The sequence below is a fragment of the Hemibagrus wyckioides genome, linkage group LG20 (genome assembly GCF_019097595.1).
Source record: "Hemibagrus wyckioides isolate EC202008001 linkage group LG20, SWU_Hwy_1.0, whole genome shotgun sequence".
In the NCBI taxonomy this organism is placed as follows: Eukaryota; Metazoa; Chordata; class Actinopteri; order Siluriformes; family Bagridae; genus Hemibagrus; species Hemibagrus wyckioides.
This window is the reverse complement of record NC_080729.1, coordinates 3464529-3477296: the sequence shown is the minus strand read 5'-3', so window position 1 is coordinate 3477296 and position 12768 is coordinate 3464529. Positions and strand designations below refer to the sequence as shown.

Sequence of the window (12768 nt, the reverse complement as noted above, 5' to 3'; positions counted from 1 at the left end):
AAACACATGAAAACACAGTAAAGACACATGAAAACACAGTAAAGAGACATGAAAACACAGTAAAGAGACATGAAAACACAGTAAAGAGACATGAAAACACAGTAAAGACACATGAAAACACAGTAAAGACACATGAAAACACAGTAAACACATGAAAACACAGTAAAGACACATGAAAACACAGTAAAGAGACATGAAAACACAGTAAAGACACATGAAAACACAGTAAACACATGAAAACACAGTAAAGACACATGAAAACACAGTAAAGAGACATGAAAACACAGTAAAGAGACATGAAAACACAGTAAAGAGACATGAAAACACAGTAAACACATGAAAACACAGTAAAGAGACATGAAAACACAGTAAACACACATGAAAATGCAGTAAAGACACATGAAAACACAGTAAAGACACATGAAAACACAGTAAAGAGACATGAAAACGCAATAAACACACATGAAAACACAGTAAAGACACATGAAAACACAGTAAAGACACATGAAAACACAGTAAACACATGAAAACACAGTAAAGAGACATGAAAACACAGTAAAGAGACATGAAAACACAGTAAAGAGACATGAAAACACAATAAACACATGAAAACACAGTAAAGAGACATGAAAACACAGTAAAGAGACATGAAAACACAGTAAAGAGACATGAAAACACAGTAAACACATGAAAACACAGTAAAGAGACATGAAAACACAGTAAACACATGAAAACACAGTAAAGACACATGAAAACACAGTAAAGAGACATGAAAACACAGTAAAGAGACATGAAAACACAGTAAAGACACATGAAAACACAGTAAAGAGACATGAAAACACAGTAAAGACACATGAAAACACAGTAAAGACACATGAAAACACAGTAAACACATGAAAACACAGTAAAGACACATGAAAACACAGTAAAGAGACATGAAAACACAGTAAAGAGACATGAAAACACAGTAAAGAGACATGAAAACACAGTAAAGAGACATGAAAACACAGTAAACACATGAAAACACAGTAAAGACACATGAAAACACAGTAAACACATGAAAACACAGTAAAGACACATGAAAACACAGTAAACACATGAAAACACAGTAAAGACACATGAAAACACAGTAAAGAGACATGAAAACACAGTAAAGAGACATGAAAACACAGTAAACACATGAAAACACAGTAAAGACACATGAAAACACAGTAAAGAGACATGAAAACACAGTAAAGAGACATGAAAACACAGTAAAGAGACATGAAAACACAGTAAACACATGAAAACACAGTAAAGAGACATGAAAACACAGTAAACACACATGAAAATGCAGTAAAGACACATGAAAACACAGTAAAGACACATGAAAACACAGTAAAGAGACATGAAAACACAGTAAACACACATGAAAACACAGTAAAGACACATGAAAACACAGTAAAGACACATGAAAACACAGTAAACACATGAAAACACAGTAAAGAGACATGAAAACACAGTAAAGAGACATGAAAACACAGTAAAGAGACATGAAAACACAATAAACACATGAAAACACAGTAAAGAGACATGAAAACACAGTAAAGAGACATGAAAACACAGTAAAGAGACATGAAAACACAGTAAACACATGAAAACTCAGTAAAGACACATGAAAACACAGTAAACACATGAAAACACAGTAAAGACACATGAAAACACAGTAAAGAGACATGAAAACACAGTAAAGAGACATGAAAACACAGTAAAGACACATGAAAACACAGTAAAGAGACATGAAAACACAGTAAAGTCACATGAAAACACAGTAAAGACACATGAAAACACAGTAAACACATGAAAACACAGTAAAGACACATGAAAACACAGTAAAGAGACATGAAAACACAGTAAAGAGACATGAAAACACAGTAAACACATGAAAACACAGTAAAGACACATGAAAACACAGTAAAGAGACATGAAAACACAGTAAAGTCACATGAAAACACAGTAAAGACACATGAAAACACAGTAAACACATGAAAACACAGTAAAGACACATGAAAACACAGTAAAGAGACATGAAAACTCAGTAAAGACACATGAAAACACAGTAAACACATGAAAACACAGTAAAGACACATGAAAACACAGTAAAGACATGAAAACACAGTAAAGAGACATGAAAACGCAATAAACACACATGAAAAACATAAAAACGCAGTAAACACACATGAAAACGCAGTAAAGACGCATGAAAACGCAATAAACACACATGAAAACACAGTAAAGAGACATGAAAACACAGTAAAGAGACATGAAAACACAGTAAAGACACATGAAAACACAGTAAAGACACATGAAAACACAGTAAAGAGACATGAAAACACAGTAAAGACACATGAAAACACAGTAAAGAGACATGAAAACACAGTAAACACATGAAAACACAGTAAAGAGACATGAAAACACAGTAAAGACATGAAAACACAGTAAAGACACATGAAAACATAGTAAAGAGACATGAAAACACAGTAAAGACACATGAAAACACAGTAAACACATGAAAACACAGTAAAGACACATGAAAACACAGTAAAGAGACATGAAAACACAGTAAAGAGACATGAAAACACAGTAAAGAGACATGAAAACACAGTAAAGAGACATGAAAACACAGTAAAGAGACATGAAAACACAGTAAAGAGACATGAAAACACAGTAAAGACACATGAAAACACAGTAAAGAGACATGAAAACACAGTAAAGACACATGAAAACACAGTAAAGAGACATGAAAACACAGTAAAGACACATGAAAACACAGTAAAGAGACATGAAAACACAGTAAAGAGACATGAAAACACAGTAAAGACACATGAAAACACAGTAAAGAGACATGAAAACACAGTAAAGACACATGAAAACACAGTAAAGACACATGAAAACACAGTAAAGAGACATGAAAACACAGTAAAGAGACATGAAAACACAGTAAAGACACATGAAAACACAGTAAAGAGACATGAAAACACAGTAAAGAGACATGAAAACACAGTAAAGACACATGAAAACAGTAAAGACACATGAAAACACAGTAAAGAGACATGAAAACACAGTAAAGACACATGAAAACAGTAAAGAGACATGAAAACACAGTAAAGAGACATGAAAACACAGTAAAGACACATGAAAACACAGTAAAGACATATGAAAACACAGTAAAGAGACATGAAAACACAGTAAACACATGAAAACACAGTAAAGAGACATGAAAACACAGTAAACACACATGAAAACGCAGTAAAGACACATGAAAACACAGTAAAGACACATGAAAACACAGTAAACACACATGAAAACACAGTAAAGAGACATGAAAACGCAATAAACACACATGAAAACACAGTAAACACATGAAAACACAGTAAACACACATGAAAATGCAGTAAAGACACATGAAAACGCAATAAACACACATGAAAAACATAAAAACGCAGTAAACACACATGAAAACGCAGTAAAGACGCATGAAAACGCAATAAAGACACATGAAAACACAGTAAACACATGAAAACACAGTAAACACACATGAAAATGCAGTAAAGACACATGAAAACGCAATAAACACACATGAAAAACATAAAAACGCAGTAAACACACATGAAAACGCAGTAAAGACGCATGAAAACGCAATAAACACACATGAAAACACAGTAAACACACATGAAAATGCAGTAAAGACACATGAAAACACAGTAAACACATGAAAACACAGTAAACACACATGAAAACACAGTAAAGACATATGAAAACACAGTAAAGACATATGAAAACACAGTAAACACACATGAAAACACAGTAAAGACATATGAAAACACAGTAACGAGACATGAAAACACAGTAAACACATGAAAACACAGTAAAGACACATGAAAACACAGTAAAGAGACATGAAAACACAGTAAAGACACATGAAAACACAGTAAAGACATATGAAAACACAGTAAAGAGACATGAAAACACAGTAAACACATGAAAACACAGTAAAGAGACATGAAAACACAGTAAAGACACATGAAAACACAGTAAAGAGACATGAAAACACAGTAAAGACACATGAAAACACAGTAAAGAGACATGAAAACACAGTAAAGACACATGAAAACACAGTAAAGACATATGAAAACACAGTAAAGAGACATGAAAACACAGTAAACACATGAAAACACAGTAAAGAGACATGAAAACACAGTAAACACACATGAAAACGCAGTAAAGACACATGAAAACACAGTAAAGACACATGAAAACACAGTAAACACACATGAAAACACAGTAAAGAGACATGAAAACGCAATAAACACACATGAAAACACAGTAAACACATGAAAACACAGTAAACACATGAAAATGCAGTAAAGACACATGAAAACGCAATAAACACACATGAAAAACATAAAAACGCAGTAAACACACATGAAAACGCAGTAAAGACGCATGAAAACGCAATAAAGACACATGAAAACACAGTAAACACATGAAAACACAGTAAACACACATGAAAATGCAGTAAAGACACATGAAAACGCAATAAACACACATGAAAAACATAAAAACGCAGTAAACACACATGAAAACGCAGTAAAGACGCATGAAAACGCAATAAACACACATGAAAACACAGTAAACACACATGAAAATGCAGTAAAGACACATGAAAACACAGTAAACACATGAAAACACAGTAAACACACATGAAAACACAGTAAAGACATATGAAAACACAGTAAAGACATATGAAAACACAGTAAACACACATGAAAACGCAGTAAAGACGCATGAAAACGCAATAAAGACACATGAAAACACAGTAAACACATGAAAACACAGTAAACACACATGAAAATGCAGTAAAGACACATGAAAACGCAATAAACACACATGAAAAACATAAAAACGCAGTAAACACACATGAAAACGCAGTAAAGACGCATGAAAACGCAATAAACACACATGAAAACACAGTAAACACATGAAAACACAGTAAACACGCATGAAAATGCAGTAAAGACACATGAAAACACAGTAAACACACATGAAAACACAGTAAAGACACATGAAAACACAGTAAACACACATGAAAACGCAGTAAAGACACATGAAAACACAGTAAACACACATGAAAACGCAGTAAAGACACATGAAAACACAGTAAACACACATGAAAACGCAGTAAAGACACATGAAAACACAGTAAACACACATGAAAACACAGTAAACACACATGAAAACACAGTAAAGACACATGAAAACACAGTAAACACACATGAAAACACAGTAAACACACATGAAAACACAGTAAAGACACATGAAAACACAGTAAACACACATGAAAACACAGTAAACACACATGAAAATGCAGTAAAGACACATGAAAACACAGTAAAGACACATGAAAACACAGTAAAGACACATGAAAACACAGTAAACACACATGAAAACACAGTAAAGACACATGAAAACACAGTAAACACACATGAAAACACAGTAAAGACACATGAAAACACAGTAAACACACATGAAAATGCAATAAACACACATGAAAACACATGAAAAACACATGAAAACACAGTAAAGACGCATGAAAACGCAATAAACACACATGAAAACACATGAAAAACACATGAAAACACAGTAAAGACACATGAAAACACAGTAAAGACACATGAAAACGCAATAAACACACATGAAAAGTAAAAAGCCGTTATAAATTCAGTCCTATATTCCCCGAATCAGAGAACAACTATTCTGATCAAAAACTAACCAGAAGGAGGCGCTATAATGCAGAAAAGAAAAGTGTCACCAGCCAAATCTGCTAATAAATCTAATGTGCAAGTCCCTAACAAGAGTTGCTAATGAGTTAGCTAACATTAGGCTATCTAACTGTTAAAATGTACAACATAATGCCAACTGTTATACTGGGTAGACATGTCAGTTGGTGAGCTAACAACAAAAGTGGCCCACCAACAGATTCTGCCTCATGGCGTCTCAGTTAAAGTCATTTTCTATCCAGATGACATCATTCACATAATAATAATCATAATCATAATAATAACACAAATAAACTAATGAGTAAGTTAAAATGCCAGGTCAGGATTTGGGGTTTTATATGGGAGATGAACTGCAGCTTGTGGTGTTTGCTGTACAGATGAAATACAGTTTTTATTAATGTTAATAAAACTATTAATTTTTATTAATATTTGTAGCTGTACTGAGTTCACTTTATTGTTGGACTGGAAGCTTGTGCTTAATGACCTCTGACCTCAGGTTTGAAAAAAAAAAAACAGGTTTAGAATGCAGTGACTCAGTGACCCATAGAAACAGAATTCTAGGTTCTATGACAGCTATGTTACAGTTCAGTTACCTAGGAAACGCGTTCACTTACTCAGACCATCGATAGATAGCGAAAGAGCAACACCTTTTACAGCGTTTTGTAGCGAAATTTGTTGATATTAGCAGTGTTTAGCAGCGTTTAACAGTTTTATCAGCATTTTCCCAGTGTTTCACAGCATTTTAACAGCATTTTGCAGTGTTTTAGCAGCATTTTAGCAGCATTTCACAGTGTTTTAACAGCATTTTAACAGAGTTTTAGCAGCATTTTAACAGCTTTTTGTGTGAAACCAAAATGGCTGCACTGTATGTTAGAGATCTTGACCCAGCAGTGACAGAGGAGATGCTTGCGTGGAGATTCAGTCCTGCAGGACAAATTCACTCCATCCGTCTCTGCAGGGACAGATATACCGGCTCCTCACTCGGCTGTGCCTACGTTAACTTCTGGCATCGAGGCGACGGTAAGGCAGACCAGACACCAGACACACTGTTTTCTACACTACTTCTTCACTCTTTACACACTTTATTATCAGTTTATACCTCACTTAAGGCAACATGTGTAATTGATCTAGTATTTTACTGCTTTATTTCTTGGATGTGGTCAAGTTCTGTGCCTCTAAAAAGTACAAAGATATTGTTTTATATAAGAGTTATTTAGTGTTTTAGAAGAAATACTTCACTTAAAGCTTCAGTACATTTTTTCATAGTGTTTTTCACTAATCTGTACAAAGGGTGCCAATAATTCTGGGTAATTTTGAATATGTATACTGTAGTTTTTTATTGAAATGAATGATCTTTCACTTATTTTTCTTCTCTCAGCTGAGCGAGCCATCGATATGTTTCATTTCGAGCTCCTTCTGGAGAGGCCCATGCAGGTGATGTGGTCTCAGTGGGAAACGACCTGGAGAAACCAGGAAGTAGGAAAAATCATCCTGAAGAACCTGGACAAGTCCATCGACAACCTGGCCCTTTACGACACCTTCTCATACTGCGGGAGGATCCTGTCGTGCAAGGTTCGGATCTGAATAGCTGAATATCTGTGGAGCACGATTAGCGTGTGTGTCTTAGCTGAGTCTGATTGTAAACTGTGTGATGACATGCTGCCGTGTTTTTCCTGAAGGTTGTGAACAACGAGTCTGGGTCCAATGGCTGTGGCTACATTCAGTTTGAGACTGCAGAGGCAGCGGAATTGGTCATTGAGCGTTTCAACGGCAAACTGTTGAATGGCACCCAAGTGTAAGTGTAAATGTCAGGATTTTTTTAACACTGTGCTTTAACTAACTGTATCTGATGTTTATTAAACTCTTTATATTGTTGTGTTTGGTCTTGCGAGCGTGTTTCAGTCAGCATCAGGTTGTAATTTTTTCTGGCGAAGACGAAATGTCTAACAGCAGGGTTTAGATAAAGAGTCTAAGAGCAGTGTCTCTGTTGTGTTACAGGACCATTGAACACTTCAAGACTCCTGAGCAGCGTGAGGCTGAGAAGAAGGAGAAGAAGGAGAAGAAGGAGAAGGAGAGAGACCAGGCTAATGTAGAGAGACAGACTCAGCTCAGGAAGAAGACTGAGCAGGTAAACACACGTAACACACACACACACACACACACACACACACACACACACACACACATACACACACACACACAGACACACACACACACACGAGATACTAACTCTTCTTTCTCTGCTCCAGAATCTGAATCTCTACGTAAAGAACCTAGATTGCAGCGTGGATGATGAGCGTCTGTACGCGGCCTTCTCTCCGTTCGGCACCATCAAGAGTGCAAAGGTCACTTACAGCTAATAATCCCTCCATTTTATCCCTTTCCCAATAATCTCTATCCACTTCCCCTGACTCTAGAGTGTAAAAAACTTCATCTGTGCTCATTATTTTATTCATGGTGCTGCCTCCTACAGGTCATGATGAAAAACGGCCGCTCCACGGGGTTTGGCTTCGTGTGCTTCGAGTCATCCAAGGAAGCCATGATCGCCATTCAGGAGATGAATGGCAGGTTGTTGTGCGGGAAACCTTTGTACGTCGGCGTGGCTCAAAGGAAAGAGGAACGCCAGGCTTACCTCACCCACCTGCACAACATCCCTGCACTGGTTCATCAGCAGACCAGAAGCACCGAAAGTCCATCAAGCAGTCAGGTGCCATGTGCCAGTGACGACTGCACTAAAGTGTCTACACCAACATCTGTAGACACTGCTCCAGTAGCATCTGTGGAGCAACATCCAGCTGTGGACAGTGTCCCAGCTGTTGAAACCATTCAGTCTGTGGACAGTGTCTCAGCTGTTGAAACCGTTCAGTCTATGGACAGTGTCCCAGCTGTTGAGGAGCTTCCATCAGAGGACAGTGTCCCAGTTGTTGAGACAGCTCAACCAGTGGACACTGTCCCAGTCCTCGAGAACTCGCCATCAGAGGAGAGTGTTCCAGTCCTCGAGACACCACCAGCTGTAGTTACAACTCCAGCAGAAGTTCCAGCTGCACAAGACGTCCCAGAGACAACTCCAGCACCTTCTACGTCTGAGGCATCAGTGGACAAAGTCCAGCCGGACACAAAAGTAAGAATAAAGCACACACACACACACACATACACATACACATACACATACACACACACACACACACACACACACATGAGATACTAACTCTTCTTTCTCTGCTCCAGAATCTGAATCTCTACGTAAAGAACCTAGATTGCAGCGTGGATGATGAGCGTCTGTACGCGGCCTTCTCTCCGTTCGGCACCATCAAGAGTGCAAAGGTCACTTACAGCTAATAATCCCTCCATTTTATCCCTTTCCCAATAATCTCTATCCACTTCTCCTGACTCTAGAGTGTAAAAAACTTCATCTGTGCTCATTATTTTATTCATGGTGCTGCCTCCTACAGGTCATGATGAAAAACGGCCGCTCCAGGAGGTTTGGCTTCGTGTGCTTCGAGTCATCCGAGGAAGCCATGATCGCCATTCAGGAGATGAATGGCAGGTTGTTGTGCGGGAAACCTTTGTACGTCGGCGTGGCTCAAAGGAAAGAGGAACGCCAGGCTTACCTCGCCCGCCTGCACAACATCCCTGCACTGGTTCATCAGCAGACCAGAAGCACCGAAAGTCCATCTGTGGAGCAACATCCAGCTGTGGACAGAGTCCCAGCTGTTGAAACCATTCAGTCTGTGGACAGTGTCCCAGCTGTTGAAACTGTTCAGTCTGTGGACAGTGTCCCAGCTGTTGAGGAGCTTCCATCAGAGGACAGTGCCCCAGTTGTTGAGACAGCTCAACCAGTGGACACTGTCCCAGTCCTTGAGAACTCGCCATCAGAGGAGAGTGTTCCAGTCCTCGAGACACCACCAGCTGTAGTTACAACTCCAGCAGAAGTTCCAGCTGCACAAGACGTCCCAGAGACAACTCCAGCAGAAGTTCCAGCTGCACAAGACGTCCCAGAGACAACTCCAGCAGATGTTCCAGCTGCACAAGACGTCCCAGAGACAACTCCAGCAGATGTTCCAGCTGCACAAGATGTCCCAGAGACAACTCCGGCACCTTCTACATCTGAGGCATCAGTGGACAAAGTCCAGCCGGACACAAAAGTAAGAATAAACCAAACACACACACACACACACACACACACACATACACACACACACATACACCAATATCACAATATATTGTATGGTAGACTTTGGTACTAATTGTGTGACAATAATAATAATAATAATGTTTTGTGTTTCCAGGATGAATCCACACCTGAACCTACCAGGAACAGGCTCACGATTTACATGCTGGAGTCTTCACCACTTGAAGACCAGATTCAGTTGGCCTGTGAGTTTTATACACACACACACACACACACTCCTGCTCTGCACTTCAGCTTTTTTTATTCACTTTTTTCTGACCCTCTATGTTACACGATGGCTGGGATCATCCCTTTCACTCATCCCTCCCTCTCTCTCTCTCTCTCTCTCTCTCTCGCTCTCTCTCTCTGTAGATGACTACATGCTGCCCCTCGTTGAAGAAATTCACCCAGTGCAAGCCAGGAAGATCACATGGTTGCTAGTGGAGAGAGAAAACAATTTTGAAATAATGAACATGATTGGGGATCCTGATCTCCTGCATGTCAAGGTGAGCGCACACACACACACGCACACTCTCTCTCTCTCTCTCTCTCTCTCTCTCTCTCTCTCTCAAGTTACATACACAAGTTACATCATTCAGCATTCCCTGACTGTGTGTGTGTTGGTAGGTGAATGAAATGGACGCTCTCCTGAAGGCGAGAGAAGCTGGTTACAAGCCGGTGAGGATCTTTAATCAAAACTCCTACTGATTCCTATTTAAAAGGATCTTCTCATCACAGTATACATGTTTAAAAAAAAACCAAAGTAATTTTCTTCTGCATTTCTCTTTCAGGAAGTTCTAAAGAGAACCTTTAACACCAAGAACAACAAGAACAAGAAGAAGAGAAAGAACAAGAATAGAAATGTTACACTGATAAATTAAATTAGTTTCATTAATTAATTAATTAAACATTTGGAAAAATAAATGGTTTGCATTTATTTATTTCCAACTCAAATCTAATCATCTCATAAATCTTATAAATGAATAAGTTTAGTTATAAAAATAAAAGAAAAAATAATTTAATAAAAGTATGAACTGAAAAGAATAGTAATAAGAGGAATAAATGGTGGTTTAAATGCATGAAAGAAGGAAATATAAAAGTCAGTGAGGAAAATTTTCCTGAACACAACAACAACAATAAATTAACAGTACAGAGTGAAAACCTGTCTGTGTGAAGAAGATGAAGATGAAGATGAGTAAACGGCTGAGTTGGATACAGAAGGAAGGTTCAGCTGATGCAGGGACTTTAGCATTAACTGCTCCACTTCATCCAGACACAATCTCACTGGCATTGTTCCACTCATCTGCTGCTCAGGATCGCTGAGGCTTCGGGGAAAACTCTGAGAATAATGTCTTGACAAATCTGAGAATAATTTCTCCAACAGACCAGGAGCATGGACTTATCTCCAAAATCTGAAAGAAGCTCAGATCTTTAATTCCTTTCCTGAACTCGTTACCTGGACAGATGAAATGAATAGTTTGAAATGAAATACCTGAAATAACACGTCTTTTTAAGTCAGGGCTGTTCGAAATCTGAACACAGGGTGAAATGTGTCCTTTTTACAGATGTTAACTCACATGTGGCTTCTCTATTCTATACTGAATGCTTGATTTTGTGGCTTTATTTTAAACTTTAGACTTTTTTGTGCTTTTCTTGCAGTAATTTTGAAACATGGGAAGGAATATCATGTAGTTTTATTCATTTAGTTAGTTAGTTAGTTAGTTAGTTCGATCGATTATATCCTGAAGAGACTGACTATTACAACTTTAGTCGCCGACTAACACGCTGCAGTTCCGTCTTTCACCTGACGGTGGCAGCAAACTGAAGGAACATAACTAAAGGACAAGAATCTCTTTTACTCCTCTTGACTTCACCTGCAAATGAATTTACTGAAAGATATTTAATTGCGGCTACAGACTTTTTAAAAACATATAGCAGTGAGAAAGGGTGTGAATTCCTTCATGAATACTTGAAAAAGTCCTCAAAGTAAAATGGATTTCAGAGCAAGTATTAAAAATGACCGTTTGTGAAACTTTTATTATTATATTCATTCATTCAGTGGCTTCTGGGCCCTAAAAGCTCATCCATTAATAATGTGTAATATTTATGTCTATATACACGAGCTTGGGTATTTCCATGACGTCTAATCCATCCTACTGCAAAAGTTTGTACACCCCTGATATAAAGAAATAGGAAATTCTTCCAAATTCATCCTGGGTACATTTCTCCTGGGAATTGTAGAGCATTGTGTAACCAACAGATGGCAGCAGATGGTGCCTGGGATTGATGTTTATACAGATCACTTCAATCTTTTAAAGTTTATACTGTCCTATTATGATAATTATATTAAGACAATTCCAGAAGGGAGAGAGAGAGAGAGAGAGAGAGAGAGAGAGAGAGAGAGAAAGACAGCGAGAGAGAGAGAGAGAGAGAGAGAGTGGTGCTAGATGTACTTCTATTTAAGAATTCTGATGCCGACTGTTATAACAGCGATGATGATAATAATGATGATGAGCATATCCGCATGACTTCGTTCTCACATCAGTGCGTTCTTCTTGTCCGAAGGGAAATCTGGGAATCCCAGGAGTGCGGCTCATGGCCTACTTCGGCAGATGGTCTTAATGTCATAATCGTAATCATCAGATGCAGAACCATCACTGGATACTGTAGCCTGGACCACAATTTAAGAAATAATCTGTCTTATTTTTACGTTTGGTCACACACATTGGCCCCTATAACTATTAATTCCACTGCCATAATTATTTATACAGATTGGTC

At 38.0% G+C, this 12768-nt stretch overlaps 1 protein-coding gene across 1 annotated transcript; it reads left to right on the top strand.

Moving 5' to 3' along the window:
- The first annotated feature begins 6411 nt into the window (after positions 1–6411).
- Positions 6412–10871, top strand: LOC131341986 (polyadenylate-binding protein 1-like). Its single transcript, XM_058372692.1, has 13 exons — positions 6412–6839; positions 7198–7391; positions 7499–7614; positions 7818–7947; positions 8057–8164; positions 8293–8445; positions 8837–8892; positions 9044–9143; positions 9272–9964; positions 10109–10196; positions 10363–10496; positions 10618–10668; positions 10782–10871. The coding sequence occupies exons 1-13, from the start codon at positions 6674–6676 to the stop codon at positions 10869–10871; spliced, it is 2079 nt and encodes a 692-aa protein (XP_058228675.1). The 5' UTR covers positions 6412–6673.
- The last annotated feature ends 1897 nt before the right edge of the window (positions 10872–12768 follow it).